The sequence below is a fragment of the Octodon degus genome, unplaced genomic scaffold, assembly GCF_000260255.1.
Source record: "Octodon degus isolate 3935 unplaced genomic scaffold, OctDeg1.0 scaffold00153, whole genome shotgun sequence".
Classification (NCBI taxonomy): domain Eukaryota; kingdom Metazoa; phylum Chordata; class Mammalia; order Rodentia; family Octodontidae; genus Octodon; species Octodon degus.
In genome coordinates, this window is record NW_004524729.1 from 1,022,093 (window position 1) to 1,048,290 (window position 26,198).

Here is a 26,198-nt window from a genome sequence, read left to right on the forward strand (position 1 = left end):
ATTTGCAGCTATCAGCTCATCATTCGCATAATTTTTGGCACAGGCAAGACAAGTGAAGAAAACATAATTTAAAAGTGATTTTTGGGCATGTACGGGGAACAGGGCTCATAAAAGAATTGTCCTCAAACCCCTTCCCCTTGGTGCTTTTCTGTTAAATGGAATCTGCATCTTGCCAGTTGAGCCGGGGGGACACCAGTGTGTGGCAGTCAGCCTGGCCTTGCTGTGACTTTTTGCCACATTGCAACAAATCCCCCTCTGTGAGCAGCAGCTCCCTAAGCTGGCTTTCTTGTTCAGCTTTGAAATGAGCTGTAGGCCAGAGATAACCAGGTGTGCCTGGGCTGGCCCTGCCTGCAGTTACAGCTGCGGAGAGGAGGGGGCAGAGAGGAGAGGGGGCTGCGTCCTGGCAACAGCCTCGAAAGTGTAGGACTCCTGGGAAGCTACAGCCAGGAAGTCCCCGGTGACTTAATGTGGTTTAATCAAACAGCTGTCCCTGTGTGGACACTGATGGTCACCCCAGCTCTGGACTCAGGACAGCATGATATTGTCCTCACCTCCCAGTTATGGCTAAAGACCTGCCAGCCTGTGGAGGAGAGATGCCGGTGGCTTTGGGGGTGATGGCCGTAAGCGCCTCGCTTTGGCTTGGCTAGCATGACCTTTATCTTTGGAGTCACAGCACTTCTGAGAGCCTGAGGGGACGTGATAGCCATGACTCTGGGTCGGCTGGCTCCGGGCAGCACTGCCTGACCCACACTGACTGGCAGGACCCGAGCCAGGCAGCGGAGGAAGTCCGCAGATGGGCTATACCCGGCGCTTTCCCTCTGTATCTTTACTCGGGGTCAGATGGTTGGAACTGCCTCGGCATCTCCTTTGCGTTATCCCACTTGCTGCTGAGATTCTCCACGCAGACCTGAGCACTCCTCAGTCACTCCTCCTGTGCCCTCGTCACACGCTGGCCAGGCTCACGGTGGGGCCCACGCTCCTGCTCACAGGAACCCCGGGAGGGGCCAGCTTCACATCCGGCTCTCGTGGCCCACAGGAGGCACCTCAGACAGTCAGTGGCCAACTGGTGCCCTGCTGTGCCTACAAAAGCTGGGAGTGCCCAGCCATGGCACTCGGGCAAGCAAGACCACCAGAACTCCCCGGAAATGAGATGGGGAGAGGGACTTGGAACCCCCAGCTGTGTGGGGGGGCGCTCAGTGACACTGGAAAAGCTCTGCTAAAGCCTTGGAAGTTCATATCTCTTCAGAGACACCTCCTGAGGCCCCACAGTGTACGGGGGCCTGTGTTGGATGCCTCCGCACCCTCTGCTTCCTCTGATCCCCACATTCACAGGTGATAGGTTCAAATCCGGGCTGTCGGAATCAAAGGCCTGTGCAGTTTCATTCAATTTTTTACTCATTCCATTCCATCCCACCTCATCCATCCATCCATCCATCCATCCATCCATCCATCCATCCATCCATCCATTGTTTAGGTCTTTGGCTTCTCACTCAGCTCAGCCCCAGGCCTGGGCCTGCACTGAGAGTGTGGTAAGGGGCCTTTTGCACATGGGTGAAGGTGCCTGACCCAGCTGGGGAGGTCAGGACGGTCTTGACCAGGCCCTGAGCTCTCTTGGGTCTGGATAGGTGTGAGCCAGGGCATGGGGCGCGGCCATGGGGCAGGGCTACTGTGAGGCACAAGGGAGTAAGAGGGTGCCCCAGGGAGGTCAGCGTCCAGAGGACTCTAGATGGGTGCAGTAGATTTAGGACCCTTCTCCCAGGTGTCAGGGTGGTGTGGCCATGGTGACAGAGCTGGAGCCAGCAGCATCCCAGACAAGGAGGGTGGCGCCTGGAGGTGGATCTTTTTCCTAGACATCCGTGTTGCATACAGTCAGTGCCCAATGACTGCATGCTTGTCCCCCGTCCTTGGTGCACTCAGGGGCCCTTTTGAGCACCCAGGCCTTAGTGGAATCCTGGCCTTGGAAGCCTAACCAGTAGGAGCCTTAGAGAGGAGGGCAGAGACCCCTGGGATGAGGGGTAGAGCACTGGGTGCCCTAGTGCAGGCCTGTAATTCCAGCACGTTGGGAGGCTGGGAGGAGGAGGAGGAAGAGGAGGAGGAGGAGGAGGAGGTGGAGGCGGAGGCAGGGGGATCACAAGGTAGAGCCCAGCCTGGGCAAATTAAAGACATTTTTTTTTGCAGAACCGGGGATTGAACTCAGGCCCTTGTGCTTGCCAGGCAAGCACTTATTCTACTGAGCTATCCCCCTGGCCCCCAGATTAAAGACTTAATGAGACCCTGTCTCAAAAATAAGAAAAGGGCTGGGACTAGCTCAGTGCAGAAGTCCCGGGTTCAAACCCCAGCATTGAAGGAGAATGGCAGGGGGTGGGAGAGGGCTACACAGCCTCTGGAAAAGCAGCTCTCTACGGGGAGAGGGCCTGCAGTTCCTCCCAGGGCCGACTCATTCCATCCCTGCTAGTCTAAGAAGAGACCTACAAGAACAGAGAAGCAAGGAGAGCTTAAGTGACCTGCCCAGCAGCTCAGCTCAGCGGCCTCTGAGACTGAATTGAGCCCTGCCTCCTGTGGGGTCCATGTCCGAGCTCTGTCCCACTGAGGAAGCGGGGGGGCCCACTATTAGTGCCATGGGGCTGCCGGCCTGTGCACCTGCCGCTCCTGCCCTGGGTCTCTGTCCCCGGCCTGCTTCCTCTCTTCCTGTCTCCTGTGAGGCGGGGCCTTTCTGACCCTGCAGTTTTGAGCATCTTTGTTACTCCTTACCCTCCAAGCCCACTCTAACTTCCTCCAGGTGCCTGTCACCACCTGAACGCCCCCTCCCTGTCTCCTGGGGGTCTGTCCTCCTCCTTTCCCCAAGGGACCGTGTTGCTCTGCCACCCCTCTGGCACGGAGCACAGCACCCGTGTGGGGCTCCTGGAGAGTCCTCCCTTTTCCTCTTGATCCCCCGTCCCTGCACTGAGGAGGCACCTGCAGCCCCTGTGGGCACTGCCCTGCGCAAGGTCACCCTGCTGGATGAGATGCCAGACTGGGAGCCAGTGGTGTCTCCGCAGCGGTCCCTGCGTGGCTGGGCAGTGCCGTTTTGTGCCGCAAGTGTGGACGCCTCCCAGCTCTCGGGCTGTGCTGGGAAAGCTGCTCCCCCTCCGTGGACCGCCTCGAGGCGGGGAGGCTTGCGTTGCCGCTCCGTGGCTGACAGGCTGCGGCGGAGGCCCCATAAATATTAAATGGGCATTAAAAGAAAGCTCTGCGCTCCCACTTTCCTGGTTCCTCCAAGCAGGGCCCATTGTGAACCCCTTTATGTGAATGCGGAATTGTGTTGGGGAAGCGGTGCCTCCAGGTGCCACCTGCCTCTTCCGGCTGAGTCCCTCCCCACCAGTGTGGGGTGTGGGGTGTGGGGTGTGCGGCTCCCACTCCCCTGGCTGGCCTCTTGCAGAATGAAGGGCTAGCAAGGGAGGGGTGAGGACTCCCCAGGCTTGAGCTGAGCCTGCTGGGCACTCCGCCTGTGCCAGGTTGTGCTAGGCACTAGGGAAAGTGGCCAGATATCCCGCATTCGTCCCTTCTTCCATCCCTCCCCCCCTTCATTTGGCCCAGCCCACAGGGGACACCTGGCTCTTCATGGGACTGTGCCATGTGGCCCCGCCAGAAGTAGGGAGTCCAGGGCAGGCAGGTGGACAGGGCCTGGTATCAGGGAGGGACAAGGCCTGGCCTGTGCGCCTGTGAGGGGGCTGGAGTTCCTGGACCCTGCCTGGCAGTTCCACTCCTCAGGGGCTCCTGGTCTCGCCTGACACTTCCTGTCCCAGCTCCCTGGCAGCTGACCAACCCCGGCAGGGGTCCCAGTGAGTATCAGCGAGCACCTGGCGCATGGTGCCTGCCTGCCTTCTACTCGGGATTCCTGTTTCCTCATTTAACCGTCCCATGCCTTAGAAGGGGGCATTACTGTCATCAGACCCACTTTCTAGAAGAGGAGGCTGAGGCTCACAGAGTTTAGGAACTTGGGCTGATGTCACACAGAAGGTCAGCACCACGCTAGGGCTCAGGTCAAGGTAGTACTGGCGCTGAGCAGGGGGAACCCTGGACTGTGGTGTCTGGTGCCCTTGGGTGCTCCCTGGGCTTCTCCGTGTCTAGCAGCAGCAGTCACAGGCCAGACAGGCACAGGTCAGCCTTCCACCCCTGGGCAGGCAGGGCAGACCTGCTTAGCAGACTTGTTACAGGGAGCAGGAGCAGGTGCGTCGGGGGAGGCACATAGACATTCTTCTGGTCTTCCCGTGTGGTAAGCAGGATGTGTGTGGTGAATCAGGATGTGTTTTTGGGGAACGCATAGGAAGGGGGCGGAGGAGGACGGGAGGACATCACCGTTTTAGTTTACCATGTATGGGGATGATCGAGATTTTTAAAAAATTAATAACCCATTTCTCCTGTGCACATAATTAAAATGTTCTCCAGTCTCTAATTTTTGTCATCTTCCTAATCTAATTTGTTTTCTGAGTGTGTCGATTCTTCTTCCAAGAACAGTGAGGGGGATTTTCCTTCCTGTAACGTGATTGGGGTACAACTGTCCAGGAATAGTTTAAATGACATTATTTTCTCCTTGGTTAAATACAGTGCAAATGGAATCAATTTTTTTGGGGGGGGGTCTTAATGACCAAACACTGAACACAACAACCAAAACAAATCTTTCAAGACACTTCCTATTTACACAGCTAAAAAAAGAATTATGAAAATGAACGAGAAAAATCGATAGTGTCAGTAACAAGGCGTCGGCTGCCGCGCTAGGTCTCCCCGGGCCCTGTGTTTTCAAGATTCCTCACAGCCGGGTTGGAATCTGCCAAACAGAAATTGTAGTCCTGGAAATACAAATGCAAACTGCATTTTCCAGTGGAAAAAAAAATTTCAAAATGATAGCACCGTCAAGCTGTGACTTAAGTCCCTGGCTTGGGGTGTGGACAGGCAGCATCAGAATTCCTACAGTGACCGGGCATTGGGAAGGATTTCTCATGGAGAGATGCCTCTTTCTCCGGCCCCTGAGCCAAGAGCCGGCCTGGCACTGGCTCTGGAAAGCCCCTTCTTCGGGTGCCATGGAGAGAGCTCTTCAGGCGGAGCTGACGTCCAGGAAGGAATTTCACCGGCATCTTCCCCACCTGCTCGGGCTTGCTGGGCTCCGGGCTGTGTGTGGGGATGCCCGAGGGTTATGGGGAGTCGGTGAGGCTGCAGGGGCTCCTTCCTGTCTCCCCATTCTGCAAAGTCCAACTTAACTTCCCTGTTTACAAAATATCAGCCATTGTTTTGTCCCAGCTCCTGGTCACCAGGTAGACTCATGGGGTTTTGTTGGAGGAAAATACAAATATCTCAAGTATTTCAACATGTTGGACCATGCAAGCATCTGTGCTCTGTGTTGTGGGCTGGGTTTTTTTTTTCCTCTTGCCCCTCCCTTCTTTTTTCTTTTTACCAAAGTATATTCATCAAACTGCTGAGTTGGAAAGATTTGTAATGAGTTTCTGAGCTGTACGACTGTGTTTTTTCTCTCCCCCTCCCTCTTCCTAAATCTTCATCTGACATTAAATAAAGCAAATCCCAAACAGATTAACTGTCGCACGGTTCTGCTTCATCTCCTCAGTCTGTTTGCAGGTCTGGCGGGGGGCCGGGCGGCGGTGGCGGAGGCGGTGGCGACGGGAGATGCCTGGGCGGCCCACCGAGGTCCATGTGGCGCTCTAGGTGGGATGCCGGCGTCCTGAAGGCCGAGGCCCTGGCCCTGCTCCCCTGCGGCCTGGGCATGGCCTTCTCGCAGTCCCACGTGATGGCCGCCCGGCGGCACCAGCACAGCAGGCTGCTGATCGAGGTGGATGAGTACAGCTCCAACCCCACGCAGGCCTTCACCTTCTACAACATCAACCAGGGCCGCTTCCAGCCGCCGCACGTGCAGATGTAAGTGACTGCGCCGGGTGTGTGTGCGTGTGCGTGTGCATGCATGCGTGTGTGTGTGTGTGTGTGTGAGTGACAGATACCGGGTTCCAGGACTCTGTGCTTGTGGGCCTGAGGTTCTGCAATCCAGGAAGCTCCAGGAGGGACGGATGGGAGGTTTAGATTGATGGCCAGTGTGGCCCATGGTGGCCATAGTCCTGCTCTACTGGGCCAGTGAACTGCTTCCTAGATATTTAAAGATGATGGGGCTGTTGGGCAAAACCGGAAGGCCTGGCAGCCCTAGCTTGCACATCCTTGGGGCAATGCCTGGGGTGCTCACTTCCCGCAGGCCCACCCCCTTGCTTTGTGGTTTGTGCTGCCAGAAAGGACTTGCCACAGGCCCGTGCTGGTTAGGAGGACGGTCTCAGGCCAGCTGTCCCCGAGTCCTGCCTTCTGTGCTCTGGGGGAGCAGAGAATCTCTACCTACAGGTTTGGGGAGCCCTGCTGCTCCCTCATACTCTGATGGGTGCCCAGCCACCAGGCTATAGAGCCGCTTGGAACAGCACGCATGTTGCACTTCTCCTTGGGTCTGCGTCCTCCAGGGATGATTTGGAGGTCCCGGAGGGTGGGCAGTGGGGCGAGGTAGATAAGCCCCATGCCCACTTTTGTGTCACTTTCCCCTCCTGTCATCACTTGCCCGTCCTCCAACGCAGCTGCCAGAGCTGCCCTGGAAACCAGGTGGCCCAGCCCTAGTGCAGGGCTCTCTCCACACTCAGCCCCTCAGAGTCCAGAGGGACCTGGGGACATCTGCAGGGGTGCCGCCTCCAAATGAGAATTCCGTCCTTTGCTTAGCTTTGCATGTTGTCTTGGGGCACCTGGCTGGTGCTGGGTGGAGGTCACAGTTGAGCCCATTGTAGGGGAGAGACCAGCGATGCCCCACTGACAGCTTGCGGAGGTCAGATCTGTGACAGGACGGGGCAGTCAGTGCTGAGCATGACCCATAAGGGTGCAGTCTATAGCACTGGAGAAGCCGGCCACTTAGGGAACTGGGGGGCGCAGCTTACCCGAGGCCTGGCTTCTGCTAAAGGTGGGTGCTGGGGGGCCTACTCCTTGGGGGAAGGGCCTGGAAGGTGCCAGGTAGGGGCCTGGGAGTGGCTCCCTGTGCCTGGCTTTAGCCCCCTCCTCCAGCAGTGCTTGCTGATGGCCCCACGTGGCCCAAGCCACCTGCTGCTGTATTTGGGGAAAGGCTTCCACTTGGAAAGCTGCCTTTGATTCTCTTTTTGCGACCAGGTCAGTGGACTAGGGCAGAATGGAGGCTTGGGTCTGAGGCATGCTGCTCCTCAGTCCCTGGGCTACTGAGCCTAGCAGGGTGGCTGCAGTGGGGAGCCTCGCTGGGCTGGGTTCTCTTTTTTGGGGCTGAGTTAGTCCTCCAGCCAGGCTGGTCCCAGGTCCCCAGTGTCTTTGGGAGTCCCCTTGTCTCAGAGATTAAAAATGCTGAGTAGAGCTGACATTGGCTGTGCCTCTGCCTGAATCAGGCAGACACCTGGGGAGACTCTGGGCCTGAAAGGCCCCCTCTGGCCAGGTGCCCCATGCACACACACCAAACTAAGTAAAGGATGGAACTCTGGGGGTTAAGCAAAAGGGGCAGTGGGTGGAGCCCCGAGAGAAGGGGGTGTGGGAACCTGTAGGAGACCACACAGACCCTGAGGGTCAGGCTGTGTTCCCAGGAAGGGTGGCAAGGTAGTGACTGAGGGGATGGGTCACTTCTTTCACCTGAGCAAGGAGCAGTGGAGGTCATTCATCCATCCATCCATTCATCCATCCATCCATCCATCCATCCATCCATCCATCTATCCATTCATTCATTCAAACATTCATTTATTCATACATTCATACATTTATTTATTTATTTATTCTTTATTTGGGATGTTTGTGAGCAGGGTTGGGGACCCTGCAGTGATAGAGGATGAACACTCCCCGCATACATGGAGCTTGCATTCCAGGCTGCTGGCAGACAGGTGGCAGAGGTGTCATTAAAACATGTGACACCAGCAGCGATCAGGACAAAGCTTAGTGGCCCTCTGGTCTCCCCCAGGTCCTGACCTCTCCCCCAAAGTATCTGTGTGACACGCCCTGCCTCCAGCAGCAAGGGTCCTCACCTCTCTTGGCAGGGAGAGAATCCTCCAGGTTATGGTTGTTAACCCCAACTTTGCACAGAGCTGTGAAGCTGTGGTGGGCACAGGTACTTGGGGGGCTACTGCCCCCACTCTTGATTCAGACCCTGGGCTCTGTACCAGGGAAGCGTGCAGGCAGCTGGAGGTGGCATTGTGGGTTTCCATGGTGAGCCGGCCCTGGCCTGGCTCAGGGAGAGGCAGGAGGGCAGTGCCACTTCCCGACGTGGGATTTCCTGCCTCCCTGGGCTTAGTTTCTGGGGTGAAGGAGCAAGGGGACCTTATTTAATAAACCCACAATTTATATTTAATAAAGAAACAGCGAAAGCGCAGAGACGGCCTCTTATTGAGCTGTGCGATTTATGCGGCTGCCCCAGAGACCCTGCTGCAAAGGACCTGATGCCTTCGTGATGAGTCTTTACCACCTGGCCTGGGGGCCTCGGGGCGCCCAGGTGGGGCAGGGAAGCCTGGTGGTCATGGAGAAGGTGAGAGCAGGTGTGGAGGGGCAGGGTCCCCTGGAGATCTGTATCTCTTCCCTGTGCACTTTAAGAGGAGCCATGGGGGACCCTGGGTCATCCCTTCCCCACCCCCTGAGGCCTTTGGGCTGTGGTTGTCTTAGTAGGTTGTCTCTACAGCTCGGAGGGTGGAATCCAGGGCCTCAAAGGCCCTGGCTGCTTGGTCTTGTAGCAGGAGAGGAGGGCAGTGAGAGCAGGTGGGAGGAACGCCTCTGGGCCACACCAGCTTGGCACACCAATTGTAGCCTGGGCACACCTGGCCCTCCAGTGCCTCCTGCACCCTGTCCTGCCTGGCAGTAGGCACAGCAGCACCTCTGGTCCCCACATCCTCCCCCCCAGGCCTGCGCTTGCTCCTCCCTCTGCTTCTCCACCTCTGCACTGCTCAGATCTCACTGGGAGGCCAGGGCCCAGCCCCTCTGCTCCCACCAGCACTCTGGGAGCTCAGAGCTCCCGTGTGGTGTGACACTTGGTCCCTGTCCAAAGGATCATTTCCCGGGTGCCTCTGCCCCATCCCTGAACCCCACAGAGAACGGAGGAAAGAGGGTGGGGTCCTGGGGGAGTGACAGTCTCTGCTTCCTGGGCTCAAGCAATTGTTTAATACCGGGACAGTGCTGCCAGGGAGCCAGTGACTTCGAGAGACAGAGACTGGGGCAGGGAAGGGGACTTTGGGGATGTTGGCATCAGTGCGCCAAGCTGGGATGGAAGGTCAGGCTCTGAGCAGCAGCAGAGCTGGCCGGTGCCTGCGGGCCTGCTCACCCACCTGGGGCCATGCCCTCTGCTTTGCACACTCCTGCCACCCTCATGCCCTGGGAGGAGCACGGTAGGCTAGGAGAGCTGTCAGGGGGTTCGGGCCTTGGAGCCCCCAGCAGGCAGGAGCCTCTAGGAACCTAGTTTGGCTCCAAGAAAGAGAAAACCTCTGTTTCTCTGCTTTTGTGTCTTGCCTGGTAGGATGTCCTTGGGAAATGACCAGTGTGCCTTTTACTTTTTCCTGTCACAAGGAGGTGCTGTGGTTAGATGCCCACATTCCAGGTGTGTGGGCCTGAGCTCATTCCGATTCTTCAGCTTAGTACCCTGGGCCTTGGGCATGGGACTTCCTTCCTCAGTGGCTGAGTCCTTGGAGTTGCTGTGAGTTAGCTGTTAGCTGCAGTTCTGTTGTTGCAGGTGCCAGAAACACAGCTTCAGTTGCCCTAGGGATGAAAAGGAGTTTATGCAGCTGATGAAGGTAGCTGAGGAGTTCAGGCTCCAGTCTAGCCTCAGGTACAGCTGAATCTAGGAGTCCAGTGGTACCTTCTCATAGATTCTTTCTATGTATCTCTTAATTTCCTAATTTCTTCCCATTGCTAAAGGCAGGCAGGGGTACTGGGGGCTCCTTGCTGGGGGCCTCTGTGGGTGGTCCCTCTGCAGGTGCACCCTTCCTGCCTAGCAGCCTGACATTTAGCAGCTCGTGTCTAAGCATCTGGCCGTGAGTCCTAGAAATACCCTAGCCTGCTGTGAGTTCTGGAACCAAAATACATTTCAGATTTCAGTTTCAGCTTGCCCTGCTTCCATGCCCGAGCCCATGGGTCCATCAAACTTTCCCAAGCCTCGGTTTTCTCCTCTGTAAAATGGGGTCACCCACAGCATGCTGCTCAGAGGTCAGCAGGGAGGCAAAGAAAGTCAGTGAGGGCTGGAGAGATGGCTCAGTGGTCTAAAGCACCTATTTGGAACAAGCTTGGAAAAGCATAGGGACCGCCGTTCGATCCCCCAGCACCACATGCCAGCCAGCCGCGCCCCCTGGTGGGCTGAGCTGGCCACACACACACGCACACACACACACACACAATAATAAAATGTTCAAAAAAAAATAAAAAAAAATAAAAAAAAAAAGAAAGTCAGTGAGCGTCACATGCCAAGCGTGGAATCGCGCAGGCGCCCGATCAGCACCGTTATTATCTCAAGCTTGGGAATTTGTACCGTCCCAGTAGCCGGAGGACAGAACAGGAAATAAGTCTTTCTGTTTTTCTCTAGGGATTGCTGGGTTTCTATCTTCTCTGTGTGCAGAAGCCTCAGGGTGCAGGGAAATAAGGCAGAGTTAATTAAAGAGCTCCGCTGCCGCAGCAGGCCCAGCCTGGAGAGCCCAGGCTGCGTGGCGGAGGGCTGAGCTGGGCCGCGCAGGGTCCTGGGTTCCACAGGTATTTTGGAGACTGTGGGGCCCAGCGAAGAAGCATCAGTGGCTTTGCACATTATGTCTTTTTGACTTGGTACTTGCACTTTGAGACTGTTCAGAAGTAGAGGTGGGGAGGATATGAATGGATGGATTTGATTGGCTCGCTCCAGTTCTTGGGCCGGCTGAGAGCCATGTACTGATTGGCGGGCGTTTGGTCCTCTCAGCTGCCTGGACAGAAGGCTGTGCAGGTGCCTTGGCCAGCTACTTGCACGACTATCAGTCTTGTACAGCCCATTCTGGGGTCCCACAGGATGGAGGGAGGCAGCAGAGCGCTGGGGAGAGCAGCCCAGCTTCCAGGCTAGCTCCGGCACTGCCTCCTGCTGGAAGCTTCCAGGAGGACCCAGACTGGCTCTGGCCCAAGGCAGGCCCCCAGCCCTTCCAGTGCTGTGTCATAGCTGGTGGCTTTGTGGTCGCTGGCTGGCTGAGTCTGTCTCTGCCATCCACTGGGGACATCTGGTGGGCAGTGATGGAGCCCAGTTCACCTCTGGGCTCCCCTGCTGGCTTGGCAGAGCAGGCACTCAGGATGCCTTAGGGAGGGCGGAAGGGAGGCAGAGAGGGATGGACAGAGGGAGAGAGGCGAGGAAGAGCCCCCATTTTCCTGGCCGATCAACACAGGCACACTCAGGGAATGGGAAGTTCGCCCCAGTCTGACCTGCTGGGATCCCCCGGGGCCTCCCGCGTGTCCCCTCACTGTGTGACCTTGACCCAGGGGGGGAGGCCTGCGCAGCCCCTCCACCTGCCTCGATCGGGCACGCAGATGCACCCTGCACGTTAGCATGCTGAACCCACATCTCTCATAAGGTGTTAATTAAATTTCTTCGAAATATATTGTCTGAAAAAAAAGGATAATTAGAAAGATGTCTTTAAAAGTATTTATGTAACTGATACGGCACCGCTTCTGGTTTGCCGCGTAATTAGATTTAAGCACAACTTCTCAAGTGGCATAGTCATTTGGAGCGAGCTGCTTTTTGAAATGTCATTGCGTTGTTTTCAAGCGTTTGGAGCCTGGCGGAGCTGTTCCGCTGGGGAGGTGGCTGGGGTGGGAAGAGCCCTGGGCAGGGAGCTGGGGGCGGGGTCCTCTCCCCGGTTCACCCTCAGGCCCTGGGGACCCCGAGCCACAGGCTTAGCCTGCGGGACATCAGAGTCCTTGTCTGCAAAAAGAGGGCCACCAGGGGTCCCCCAGAGTGCTTTTGCCTGGGGAGGCAGCTCTGTTTTACAGCTGTGCACACCTGCGAGTGCTGCTTAGGCTCACGCCTGAGTGATGAGCAGCGGAACTTGGGAAGGAAGCCCGGGCTGCGATTCCCAAGGCGGGCCGCCTTCCCCCGCCCGAGGGGCTCCGGCTCGAGGCCGATCTCACTCCCTCACCGCTCGCAAAAATCATCTCCTGGGTTTGAGTGCCTGTGCTCCACGACTGCCGGAGGACTCCGCCTTTCCCACAGCGCTGTCCTCGGATCTGCCTGGGCTCCGCTCAGCTCCAGGGTCAGCTCTCTACAGACCAGGGACTTCAGTCCCTGCGAACTCGAAGGGTGCAGTCGCGCCCCCCGGTGGCGGAAATGTTTTGTGACGGGTGAAAAAAATTGACCCTTCTGTCTGCATGCCGTATGGGGATAGATGTACAGCCTCCGTGGTACTGAAATCTCATGGAACTAGATGGTAGGCACCAGAGACTGGGAAGTGCAGCTTTAGTCCAGAGCATGCAGGTCACAGGGAACAGAGAGTCACTCGTGACCTTTTGACCTCCACCAATTGTTAAGAGGTTCCCATGCTGCACGGGAGAAAACAGGCTCAGCCGGCAAACGCGTTGTGCTCGGGTCTGGATCTAGACCTCTGTAGGCTCTCTGGAAGGCTGGGGACTGGGTCCATGGACCCAATTGGACCTGCAGGACGAGACCTGCTGACCTGCTGACCTGCACACCTGCAAGCTCTTGGCCCTGCAGTGCCGTGAGCTCCAGTGTCTCCTCTTTCCACAGGGTGGACCCGGTGCCACATGACGCCCCCAAGCCACCTGGCTACACGCGCTTCGTCTGTGTCTCTGACACCCACTCGAGGACAGACCCCATCCAGATGCCCTACGGCGACGTGCTGATCCACGCCGGGGATTTCACAGAGCTGGGGCTCCCAAGCGAGGTGAAGAAATTCAACGAGTGGCTGGGTAGGTCCCCGGCAGGTGGCCTGTCCTGCTGCTCTGCCCAGCACTCTCTTGGCCATTACTGTGCCTGTCCCACACGCCCCCTGAGCGCTTGGACTTCCCAGCTAGCACCTGGCTTTCCACTGTGAGGTTAATTCTGAAGTGGGGCTGGCCCTTCTCATGGAAGCCTGGCTCGTGATTGCTTTTCCCAGTCCCCAGTGCCCTGCACCAGGAAGTGATGGTGAATGAATGAATGGGTGGGTGTGTGAGCAAATGAATGAATCACTCTGGCAGTGCCAGTGCAGGTCCTTGGCCATGCGTCCTGTACCAGCTGGGCCACACCTCGAAGGGACATCTCATCCTGCAGTCCCTGCTTGAGCCTTGGGGCCAGAAGTGGCTCCTCCCATGGCCAAATGTTGGCCTCAATGTGGGGCACTGCCTGCGTGGTGGCCCAGTGAGTGATGATTTCTGAGCACATCCCTTGGGTTTTGTACCCCTCCCATCAGAAAGAAACTGGGTGTGCCTGTTGGGAGAACACGCTTGCCTGCAATCCAGAGAAACATCCCAGTGAAGTGTCTTCACCCCACCTGCCAGGGATCAGGCCTGCTGGGGTGGAGACGAGGTGCAGGGCTGACCCAGCTGCATGCATAACGTAGCCCCCACAGTCCCCATGGCTGCCAGAGGTCCCCTTGCCTCCCCAGGGCCCTCCTGGGCAGCTGTCCTGGTGCCTTGGAGCAGAGGGCCTGGAGCGTGGCAGGCCAGCTGCAGCAGCAAGAGGCTGGGCTTTGCCAACAGAGACAAATATTTACAAGCAAGGCCTGCTCCTCCCCTTGGCAGGTTCTGTGCTTTAAATATTGATTTTTCAAATGGGAAATTCTAATTCTTGCAGGGCCCGCAGTGTGTGAAGGCTGGGGTCGGCGAGGGCTCCTGCGGGACTCGCTGGCTATGTTGTCTCTGATTCTATGCCAGGCTGTCCCCTAGCAGGGACTTCAGCTGAACCTGGCTCCTTACCCACCTGCTGTGGGGCTCAGAAGATGCGGAGCCCCACTTGGCTGGTTCAGGAGTCTTTTAGGGGCAGAGGCCGATGCTCACCATGGGTGAGCACCCATTCAGTGCCAAGCGCCATGATCAGGCTCCCTTCCCATGTCTGCCTCATCGCGGTTGGCAGCAGCTGGGTGCAGTGGTTCATATTTGCATTTCCCTTGAAGGGAGGAAAATTGGCCACAACAGGCTTTCGTTAAAGTGGAGCAAATGAATGAACCACATGACCCGGCCCCTGGGCTGTGGCTGTAGGGACCAGGAGTTCTCCAGGAAGGTGATGGAGGAGGTGGCAGTTTGCATCTGGAAGGGAGAAGTCATGTGCCTTGGCTGGAACAAGGGAACTTGGGGGCACCCTGGTGACAGTGGCCTAACTGTGGCGGTGTTAAGGGGACTAGGAAGGTTGCGGCCTGGCAGAGCCAGCATGTGGGGTGGGCATTGTGGAAGGATCTCTTCCTGCTGCTCAGCAGCAGTTTGGATTTGGGAGGAGGCTACATTCTGGACACCATGGCCTGGTGGTGTCCTGTTTGTCTGCATCGTTCCGGGTGGACAGCGATGGCTTTCACAGTTTCCTTTCACCGACAGCGCGTCCCCGGCCTCTCTCAGGTTTTGTTTCTGCTGCCTTGAGATTTGCAGATGTCAGGGCTGTCCCTCGAGTGGAGCAGCTCTGGATGGAAGGAGAGCCGCCTCCACCACCTGATGGAGAGCCTGGGAGTTGGCTCACGAGTCAGTGCAGAAGCCACAGTGCTCCGAGGGAGTCCGCCAGCTACCGATTTCGGGGAAGCCTCCTTGGATCCGAGGTTCACCTTCCTGGGCCGTGGGCCTGGTCTCTTGGGCTCAGGCGTCACAGCAGAGACATGGGCTGGGCATGGCAGGGTAGTCCGCCTTGCATGGGCGCTGGTCTTTAGTTAGTGAGCACTTGGTGTGTGCGGGCCCTGTGCTGTGCCTTTGAGTGTTGTTGACTCATTTAACTTTCTGATGGTGGGCAAGGCGGAGCTATTGCTTCTCTACTTTTTAGGCACAAAACCCAGGCCCAGAGGAGTGAGGGAACTCGCCCAAGGCCGCGTGGCTCAGTGGGAGCAGAGCTGGGGTTCAGGCCCAGGCAGTAGGACGCACGCACTCTTGGCGTCTTTTCCTGTGCTCAGGGTGAAATGTCTCTGCCGAGAGGTGAGGCATGGACTCTGTTACCTGGACCCGGGCACCTCGATCTGTGTCCTGCCTGGGTGACCACGGCAGCTGCATGACTTCTCTGGACCTCTGTGGCCTTGTTTTAAATATAAGTGGCCAGGCTTCCCTCGTGTTGCCCACAGATGATCTCCTCTGGGGAAGTCAAGTTTTGTAAACTGTGAGGTGCTGAGTGTGTGCTACTGTCGCTCCTTGAACTGGCATGTTCAAGATGAGGATTCTCTTTGGTGGGAGTAGGCTGAGGCAGGAGGATTGTAAAGTCCCAGCTTAGCATGAACAATTGAGGGAACTAGTGAGATCCTGGGGGGGGGCGGTGGAAGAGAAGCTGGGGATTTAGCTCAGTGCAAAGGCTCTGAGTTCAATCTCCAATATTAGGAAAAAAAAAAAGAGCCCTTCGAGAAGTGACAGGTGTCTGCTAAGGAAGGACGCCAAGTGTGATGGAGGGGGCTGGGTAGGGTTTAGCTGGTCCAGGTGCAGGAGTTGGGGTTGACACCCAGTGTCTCGGCAGCACTGGGGAGGCTGTGGGGGGTGGACTTTGCAGAGTTTTCTGAAGCTGCCCTGGACTGCCCTGGGTGAAGGCAGCCAGGGCTGAGGCTGCAGAATGTTCTAGAATTACAGTTGGGGTTAGGGGAGCATGGGAAATTATTTTCTGCTTTATGATTTTTCTGTTTCCTGATTTCCTAAAGGGAGCATGCATTTTTCTGGTGGTATATATATATGCAAAACTCATTGTTCTTTTTTATTGGTATTTGTGGTGCATAATGCATGCATTCAGTCTGGGGGATTTGGCCTCATCTGTGTTGTACCCTGATGATTTTCAACTCTCTTTCCCCCACCTCTTCCTCTCTTTCCCTGGTCCCCTTCCCTATCCCTGAGGGATCTGCTTCCCTGTCCCACCTGCTCACCTTTGCTCTACTCCTCATTTATATTTAGGGTTTCTCAGGTAAGCGACACCAAGTGCTCTTTCACTTTTGGTATCTGACTGATTTCTCTGAGCGCTGTGGGCTCGAGTTGAGGAAACCCTGGCCTCCCTGGTGTCTTATGCAGTGTTGCCTGGTATGGCTGGGATGGCACTGGGCCTGGCTGTGTTCTGGGTCACTGGGCTGCTGCTGTGAGGCTGAGAGCCCTCCCTGTGTCCTGGGTCCTGCCCCTGGGAAGGACTCAGACTGGAAACCCAGTTAGTCTCGACATGCTCTGGCATCTGATTGTGCAGTGGGGTCACCCAGTTTGCTGTCCCAAGCCCTGCCCTGGGCAGCACCTGTGCTCAGCCCGTCTGGGTCCCTGGAGGGGGCTGGGTTTGGGGTGACAGTGCCCGTCTGTGGGGACCCTCTGTTCTCTTGGCCATTAACGTCCCAGGTATACTCATGACAACGAAATGCCATCTTCATTTGTGGCTGTCCCAGTAAGCGGCTCAAAAATGGCTGCAAGCGTGCACTTCAGTTACAAAGAGCCGGGGAAGGCCGAGACCATGCTGGCATCTGGGCTCCTCCATGGCCAGCGACATGGTGGCCATCCCACCCCAAGAAGTGGCCTGTCCATCTCTGAAGTGAGGCCATCAGGCTGGATTCTGCTTCCATCTGAGTGACAGCCACACCTGCAAGGCTGTCAGCCTGAGAGCTGGGATCTGCATGATGCCAGAAAGTTTGGTGTCCATCATTGCAGGGGCCAGGCTGGCTTCTGCCTGTGCCTCCTAGAGTGATGGCCCAGAGCCCCAGGGGCCTTGTCCCCAGCCTCTGCCAGGTGGGGCCTCCTCCCCAGCTTCCCTGCCAGCCCCCCAGGCTTCTCCATCCGCTCCTCCTGTTCCCACTCCCAGGGGCTCCCAACAAGGCCCATCCTTGGGCTTCTCAAGCACGGACACCCAGAGCCCTAGCTCCCACCCAGCCCTGCAGAATGCCTGCCTCCCTCTTCACAGCTGGTGCCTCCCCAAGATGCCTCCTCTTCCTTGGGGTCCACCAGGATTTCCCACTCCCGGGGTCCCACACTGATGCCCCGAAGGGACTCCACCGATGGGGGCTCCACCCTCCTCCCATCCCCTCTGAGGCTGATGCCAGCTGCTCCTGCTGCTCCTCGGTCCCTGCTGCCATGTCTGCCCCATGACAGGCTGTCCCCTCTGCTAACTCAATCCCCTGCGAAGTTGCCCGGGCACTGGCTGGAGCCCAGCTTTCTCCTTTAGGGTCCTGCACAATGCTGAGGGCAGGGTTGCTCTGGGTCAGCGTGGTGCCCAGGGGATGCCAGGCTGGGTGGGTAGAATGGGGCACAGCAAGGCCTGCGAGGCGCACGACGAACCAGTTAATTAAGCGGCGCTGCCCAAGCAATCAGGCAGGGAGGAAGGGGATGGCCCTTAATGGAGTATTTAGAAGTTATAATTAACTTTTTGCTGGCGTCCTAGCATAGAGCCATATATATATGACAATATAAAAGGGGTCCAAGGATTTAGTTAAATAGAGCTAGGTCTTTTGCAAGTAAACCCTTAATTAAAATCTGCCAGGGAGGAAGGAGAAGAAAGGGAGATGAGAATTCTTCGAGGCGGATGCTCCGGTGCTTGCCTCCTTTGCTGCGTGTCAGGGCTGAGGCCCACACTTTGCTTTTTTCTAAAACCCCACCAGGGCCAAGGTGGGGTGAGGGCTCCATGCAGCTCAGGGGCATGGAAATGTTAATGATGGGGGTGGAGAACAGTTTAGGCACAGCAGCTAGAGCTTGACTGTCCGGCGTCCTCCCCTGCCCACCCCAAGCGTCCCTGTCCCCCTGGCTGCCCTGGCCCCTCTCCTGGGGGACCCCAGGCTCGTCTCCCAGTATGTCACACCATCCCCAGCCATGTGCAAAGCCCTGTTTGTGTCTCCTTCCCTTACTATTCGCATCTTTCTTGCCACCCCACGCAGAGAGCGATGGCGTCCTCATCCCAGTGCTCTGTAGGAGCCGCTCTGTTTTGGCTCACAGCTCTGGAGAGTCCTGTTCATGGTTGCCAGCCGCAAGGTAGAAACAGCATGGTGCTCACCTGTGGAAGCCAGGACATTGAGGGAGAGGAGAAGGGAGGCTCTGGGGCCGGGAACTCACCTTTCAGGTCCTGCCCCGGTGGCCTGTCCCTTTGAACCTGGCCCTGCCTCCCGACGGCACGCTCAGCCAGTGACTGGTCAATGGCTGAGTCCGCTGAGATCCAGTCGCTTCCAGAAATGTCACCTGGGGGCACGTGAGGCTGGGAGACATCCTCGATCTAAACCACAGCATGCTTCCTATCAGTGTTTGTGTAGGCCAGCCAGTGTGCCCTCTGTCCCCTTTCCTGGTGTGGCTGGCTGGCGCTCTGTGAGATTGTCACGTGGCTGTGGCTACAGCTCACAGGCCCTGAATTTTGCTCAGGCCCTGGAGACAGAACCTGTGATGGCTTGGGGTGCGCTTTAGCGAGACCAGAGTCCCTAGCTGGCCTCTGGGGCGCTGGGGTGTTGCAGTGCCAGCCTGTGTGGGGATGGGGAGGAGGGGACAGCCGCAGCTCACAGGGGTTGGTGGCTCAGCTGGGCAGGTGCAGCATGCAAGCGAGGCCTCTGCTGCCTGGCATCAGGGCGCAGAACACATAACGTCTGGACCCTGCAGGCTCTTTTGCCTTTGGCCCCCACTGGCTAGGAGACCTCTGTTCTCCCAAGTATCTGCTTGACTCAGAGGAGACCCCATGTAAACTCATCCCCCTCCTGGCACTCGTGCTGGGCTCAGGACCACCCAGGGAGGCCACCAAGCAGGTCCACTTGCCTGACCACCTCATAGCTGGCAACACTGTTAGCAGAGTGTGCGTCTGTCTCTCCTGCCGGTGGGAGGCTGGCACCGCAGCCAGTCAGCTTGTGTCTTGGGGGCTGCTGTGTTCACTGGCATGGTGTTGGATTCAGTGACAGGGATGCAGAAGTGGCCTTGTCCTTGGGGCCCAAGGACCAAGCAGACAGACGGGATCGGTGCAGCTGTGTGGCCAAAAAACCAGGTTGGGGCCCGGGGGGGGGGGGTTGGGAGTGTTCTGACACAAGGTGGCCAGTGACATTCCCTTGGAGGGCGGGACCTGTCCTACAGGCAAGGCTGAGCTTGGTGAGCCCGAGAGGGAGAGGCCCAGGCCACACTGTCAGGGCCTGTTGGGGCGGGGACACGTGGAGTTTACTCTGAGTGTCAGAGGCCTTGGAGGGACAGGGACTGACTCAGGGTGTGGACAGAAGGTGAGTGTCACAGGCAGGAGGCTGCTTCGGGTGTTGGTGAGAAGCCAGGGTTACCCAGTGGGCGTGGCTGAGGGACAGAGAGCAGCGGAGGTTGGCTGTGGTCTGGAGGTGACAGTGATAGGATTCTCCAATGGGATCAGGGGTCGGGGTGAAGGGACTGTTGACCTGGTACCCAGAGGACCCAGCACCTCTTACAACACGGTAGCCACCAACAATTTGTTTAGGGACCCAGGAAAGATACATATTATATTGTGGTTACTTCAATTAAAAAAAAAAAATCAACCAACCCTTGTTCTGAGAGCTAACAAATGTGTGCAGCGGAGTTAAACTGGCTCATCTGCTTGTCTGGCGGATAGAGTGGCCTGGTTCAGACCTTGCAGAAACGAGTTGTTACTCTTTTTTTTTTTTTTTTCTTTTTCAAAATTTTATTGATAAACAGATAGCAATGAGAGAGTTGTTACTCTTGCAAAGACTTGAGATGGAATATTTTATTTTTTGTTTCTGCTAATGCTGGGCCTCCTGTTGTTTCTAGTACCCTCTCTCAGAAGCTAGCTGGGGTGGCAAAGTGTGGTCCTGTGTGGTGACAGCGGCCAGCAGGTACAACACGTGGGGCTGAGGGCCACGCTCGGCCAAAAGACAAAGTGAAACAGAGGCTTGGTATTTGGTTAAAAGTTTTCATTTTCCACATCCACTATTTTTAAAAAATTCCTTGCAAAGCCAAAGGATGTTCTAGGGGATAAAAAGGGGGAAATTATCTTCTAATTATCAAGAAAAAAAAATGGAATTCTAAGTTGTAGTCAAGCGGTTTTGGCCAGGCCTCATTATAGTGTTTTCATGTTCGCGCCGCAAGCCCTGGAAAGGTGCGCGGAGGTGTTAATTGTCTATTTAGGACAGGAGGGCTTTGGAAGTGAAATGGGACTTGCTGGCTGGCGTGACTGCGTATGTGTGTCTCAAACATGTGCTACAGTGGTGCTTTTTCTTTCTTTCTTTTTTTTTTAAGACTATCATCCCAAATATGTCTGCCTTAAATTTAAAAGAAAAATTCATAAAAGATCATTTAATTAAGGCAGAGTTGCATTTCTCTGAAAGATCCTGAGGTCTCTGAAAGTTTTTTTTTTTTTTTCTTTTTTTTGCTTGGTTTTATTTTGTGTATATGGTTATTTGCTTGGGATTTTTTGCTTGTTTTTGGAGTGTGAGATGGTTCATTAAAACCAGATAATAAAATGGTAGCACATTGATGATGGGTTAAAAATAAATTAGAGCTGTTCGGAGGGAGAGCCCAGGATATCAACACCCAGGCTACACGGGCTCTGTGAGAAACTTGACCTGAGCTTCCCAGGCGCCAAAGAGAAAAGGGAAATGCTCTGGGCCGCTGGCTGTGACAGATGGGAGAAGGGCCAGCACCTCTGGTTAGTCTGTCCACGGTATGTGTCCTGTGTTCTTTTCATTCAGCAGTGAGCAACCTCAGGGACTATCCCTGGGTCCTTTCCTTGCAGGAGGACCTTGGCAAAGGTTGTTATATTTGAATAATCACAGGAAACATATGTTTAGAGCCTCCTGGTATATAAAACGTCCATTTCTGTCACTCATCTGGCGCTTTCTATCCCCCACACCCCTGCTTGCTTGTGGATTGATTGAAATTTCTTTTTTTCCCCTCTACTGGTTTGGAAATTGTATGTTCTTCTTCAGCTCGTTAGTAGTTAACTCATAAATTTTTAATATGAGTATCTGACTTACAGTCTAAAGCCAGTCAACACCCCCGCTCTTCCCAGAAGGACCCCAGAATGCTCAAACCCTGTTTCCCCTCACAACTTCTTATTTGTTCATGTCTGGCTGCTCCGTTTCTCGTGAGTGCAGGACCCTGCCCCACGGTAGGCAGCATCGGCGTTAGGGAGTCACTCAGTGGAGGCTTCTAAGACTTTGTGTGCTGGGCCTGATTCTGGGTCCAGCATGGGCCAGAGAAGGGACCCTGGGTCACAGAGCTATATATAATGTGACAAGAGTCAGCACAAGGGGACAAGGAGTGCTGGGGGGGGGTGGAGTCCCAGCAGAGACCCAGGTGAGGCAGCCAGCTGCGCCCACCTCTGAGGGTGCTTTGAGTGGATAGAGTTGGCACAGGACCGGAGCTTGGGGGCCCATCTGCAGGAGCCCCAGGCACAAGAGAGGCCAGGCATGGGCTGAGGTTGGGTGCAGGAGGTGGTGCAGGAGTGGACTGAGGCATCTGTTTGGCAGAATTTGGGTGCAGCCATAGGGGCTGTAGCTCGCCCAGCCATGGACTTGGGGGATTCCTCACCCACCTCACTTTCAGGGTCCCTGTGCTGTTCTGCACCCTGCACGCAATGTGGGGCGTGGTGGTACCAAGCCCAGCAGGACCCCCACTGGAGAGACAGAAGCAAGAACATGCTCATTGTGGTGTGGCGGCAGGGGAAGTGGCAGCGGGGGCCGGGTGGGACTGTCTGGGTGGTTTAACTAAGAGCTCACCTGCTTCCCAGGTGCTGCGCTGAGAGCAGGTGACACTGTCACCCTCCTCCCAGGCTGCGGTCCTGTGGATGAGATGTGAACCCCGTCCTCACCCCGAGTTTCCTGCACTCGTGAGCTCTCATTCAAGCCCGTGGATTTGTAGGGAGACGTGGCTGGCTGGTTGTCTGTGGCCCCAGGAGCTGGGGGAAGCAGTATTTTCTTGGTGGTATGTTTTTCTTTTCCACAAACACAGAGAGATGTGTTTAGATATGGAATAAGACTGTGGGCTTTTAAAAAAAATGTCATCCTCATGTTGGATTTTATTCCAGGATGGGAATAATCCATGAGCCAGAAAATCCTGGCCAGGACAGAACTAAAATCTTCTGTTCCCGAGAGCATGGGAACTTCTGAGATGCCTGGAGGAGTCCACATTTCCCTCCTTCTCCCTCCTTCTCCTGCCTGCTTCCTGCGCCTGGGCTCAGCACAAGATTTGGCAGATGTGTGTGTGTGTGTGTGTGTGTGTGTGTGTGTGTGTGTGGTGTGGAGAACGTGACCACTGCTAGGTGAGGAGGGCAGGCGCCAGCATCACTGTTGTGAGCACAGAGCCACCCTTACTCCAGGGTCCTCTCCCCGACTCTCTCATTGAACCCTCCCTCCTCCCCGTCTCAGGCTTCAGTGTGTGGACAACAGGGCAGAGAGATGTTGCTGAACTCAGATCCCAGTGAGGCAAGTGTCCGGGGACTTGGGATTCTGCATTTCTGACAGGCTCCTGGAAAACACATCCTTTTCTTTCAAGGCCCTTTTCGGGGACTACACTTTAAGCGTTGAGGCCCTAATGGGCACCTTGCTTCCTGCGCCGGTAGAAATGCTTTATGCTGGTGCTAACGGTCGTCCCCAGCCTCACTGGGCAGTAAGCACTTGAAATGTGATCAGTACCCCTGAGAAACTGACTTCTGTATTTTACTTCATGGTAGTTAATATAGAATTAAATAGTCACAGAGATTGAGGCTCTGTGGTTGGACAACACGGTAGGCAGTGCCCACAGGTTTCTGCTATTACTGTCTTTGTAGATAAGGAAGTGCCATTTGTCTTGTAGCACCAAGGCCAGCTAAGCCCAGTCATGTTTAAGCTCCTGATGGGATAGGAGAATTTCTAACCTCCTACATTTCGTATTTGAAAGCAAGCTTTGCGACAAGGTCTCCTATCTTGTCAGACTGGGGCTTAACAGTGACCTCCTCGGGACCGCACTTCACAGTTCCCAGGCTTGTGCCTCGTGCTTCTCCTTTGTGACAAGCAGCCTGGACTCTGGATCCTATGGTCCACCTGATGGCATGTGGTTTCTGAAGGTTGCTCGGGTCTCCCCTGCCGCGGCTCCAGCACCATGGACAGCGGCGGGCTCCAGTGGGCGCTCAGGGTTGTTTCTGCCCTGTTCATCCCGCCTCCCAAAGCCTCGGGGGTTCTATCGTGGGCCCTGGGTGTCCCCTCGCAGGCGTGGACCTGTCTCCCTTCGCCCCCGCCTCGACTCCATCTCCTTGCCCTGGAGCTCCCCACCTACCGCTAGAGAGCCTGTGCCCCAGTTCACAAACACGCAGCAAGGACAGCCAGCCCTTGAATGGGAGCTGGGCTGCCCCGCTTCCCGCGTGCCTGAGCTTGGGCAGCTGCGTTCACCTTCATGGACCTCAGATTTTTCATTTGCAAAAGGGAGAAACAGTGGAACACTTCTCCCAGGGCTGAACAAGATAACACGGGTTGATGTGGAAGCTCATGGCGGGTACAAGGGAAACCCTCCACGTTTCCATCTCTCCTAGGCGTGGTGCATTCCAGAGCTGTGGTGCGGATTGTGGGGACAGTGGGAGGGAGGCGGGGGTGGAAGTGCTGAAGCCTCAAAGGATAAAGCACATGGGGTTGGGTTAGGAAGGCCGGCAGGAAGTTTGCGGAGCTGGAGTCTTCATGAGGGTGTCAGCCACTGCTGCACCGAGAGGTACATGGATGCAGGCCTTGCTAGGCCAGTCAGGAATAAGCCTTCAACTGCTGGGTGCTTGAGAATGGTCCCCAGCGGACAGCAGACCTCCCTCCTGCTCTGGCTCAGTGCCCTTTGGAATCTCCCTAAATCGCAGGGTGAGTCTTCCTTCAAAGGGACCTGCGATGTGGCCATGTGCATGGTCCTAGGCTGGTTTCCTTCCTGGAGAGAGGGAAGAAAGGAGGGAAGGACTGCGCAGGCACCCTCCAGGTGCTGGCTGTGTGCCTGGCCATATGCTTCCTGGATAGCACCCTCTGTCTCAGGGTCTTCACCCATGGGATCAGGTAATATGCCTGCTGTGTTGGGTTGCCAGAGTCACACTGCTAGAACCTGTTTGGGTGGTGGATCCTGGATCCTTACCCCACTCTGCCCAGCCATCTTTCCTTTGAATCTTGTGCTCCTCTCCGACACTCCATTTCTCCCTTTGTACAGGGAGCTGAGGTTAGGGCAGCAGGTGGGCTCAGCGTGGGGCTTGCATGTGTACAGCTCATCAACGCAGCCATTGCCATTGTGGATATTCTACGCACCCCTGCAAAGTGCCTGGCGCAGAGTCGCTGCTGTGCTGGTGGACACTTTAATTCCAGTTATTCCTCTCGTCCGAGGGTGCCTCCAATTTTTATAATCAAGCATTTAAAAGTTAGGGTTTTTAGTTCTTTGAACTGTGTTTTCAAAGAAAAGCAGATATTTTAAGTGTATAGGTTTGTTTCTTTGATTTCTCTTAAGAAGAATTTCACACCTTTCGGAGTGAGCACGATGCACGCGGGACGTGTGGAGCTAATTCCGGGCGGGTTTGACAGTCCTGACACTGAAGGCGCAGCGCTGAGCTGACAGAGCGCAGCTTTCTTTGCTAACGTCCAACCTCTCAAAATAGTCACTTTGCAACTAATACTTGTCAGCTTGGGGCTGGCGAGATGTTTTATGTCCACTGATGAACCTTGTATGTGTCTTCTCTCCCTTGAGGTGCTCAAGGCTCTCAGTTGTGTCCCTGGTGGATCTAGACTTAGCCTGGTGGTCAGAGCCCCTGGATGTGCCCCTAGAGTCCCTGCCAGCTTGGCTCTGCAGTGCCCCGTGGCCTGCTCTGGGCTTCTATGCCGTTGCCAAGTGGTCCAGGTTGCTTCTTCCCTCTGGCTGCTCTTTGGAGTGGGCTGTGATGGGATCTGTGTCCAGCTGTCCTTACGGGGGTCCTATGAGGGCCAAGAAAGGACGGCGGCGTGAAGGCAAGAACACCCAGAGGTGCAAGAACACTGACTTTAGAGAGTTCTTAGGTCCAGTGTGTTTATTCAACCTTCAAAAACTTGGTTTTCCTAAAGGGGGGGGATATATATGTATGAAACCTTTTAGTCTTAATAGTTTTCCCTCCTTATCTCATTTGCTACTGCAGAGAACACTGCTGGGGTTGGATTTTGTTTCCCTCTTTAATCAGTTGTCTGAGACCCTCATGGGGTTCCCCAGTGGCAAGGTGGGGTCCGGGATGGCCTTCCAGCTTGAGGCCTGTCATGAGACCTTGTTGATGATGGTCCTGAGGTGGGCTGAGAACTTAGGTGTCCTCTTTGGGTTTTTCCACCTCTAAACATCATCAACTTCTCAGACTCTACTACTGTTTATTTCCAAGGTGCGAGTGACGGGCCTGTAGGATTTCAAGGGTCTCGAACCTCGTCTTCAGGACCCTAAGAGCTCTGAGCATGAGTGTCTTACTGGCTCACAGGTCTGGTTGTTTGGGATACAGGCTTCTCAGATTCCCTTTTATTGCAAATACTGATAAATGTATGTGCCCTTTCCATTTCAACCTTTCTAAGCTGCACGGTGCAGCGCCTTCCTGGATCTCCGTGCTCTGTGCCCATCTCCACCGGCCATTGCCCATACTTCCCTTTGATGGTGCTGGAATCGAGATGGCATCATTTCACTGAGCCACTTCTTCAGCCCCTTTGAATGTTTTGTTTTAGGGACCACATCCAATTTTTTTTTTAATCTTCCTAAATTAAGACACTGTACCTGTCAAGCACAAACTCCCTTTTCCCCTCCCAGCACCTGGAAACCTCTTCCTACGTCCTGCCTCTCTGGACCTGATGACTCTTGGGATCTCCTACGGGAGGAATCGGATAGCATCTGCCCTCCCATGACCACCTTGGTCCACTCAGCGTAGTACCCTGTAGACTCATCCAGGGCTAGCAGAGGTCAGAAATCCTTTCCTTTTAAAGCCATAAATGGGGAGCTTTGAAGCCACCAGATTCTACTCTCCCAAAGGTCTGGAGGCCACATGAGTGAAATCAAGGTGTCCGAAGGACTGAGCTCCTCCAGGAGGCCATGGGGAGAGGAGGCTGAGGAGCCCTCCTTGCCTTTTGGGGTCAGTGGAGGCTGTTGGCAGTCTCGGGTGTCCTTGACTTTGACCGCAAGCTCATTTTCTG

The 26,198-nt window shown here is 55.6% G+C and overlaps 1 protein-coding gene across 1 annotated transcript in view; it reads left to right on the forward strand.

Moving 5' to 3' along the window:
* Positions 1-26,198, forward strand: part of Mpped1 (metallophosphoesterase domain containing 1) — a 64,852-nt gene that overhangs the window by 766 nt on the left and 37,888 nt on the right. The window contains exons 2-3 of the mRNA XM_004642389.1: positions 5,600-5,907; positions 12,746-12,927. Coding sequence (XP_004642446.1) covers positions 5,684-5,907; positions 12,746-12,927 — 406 coding nt within the window. The 5' untranslated portion in view covers positions 5,600-5,683. The remainder of the gene's footprint in view (positions 1-5,599; positions 5,908-12,745; positions 12,928-26,198) is intronic.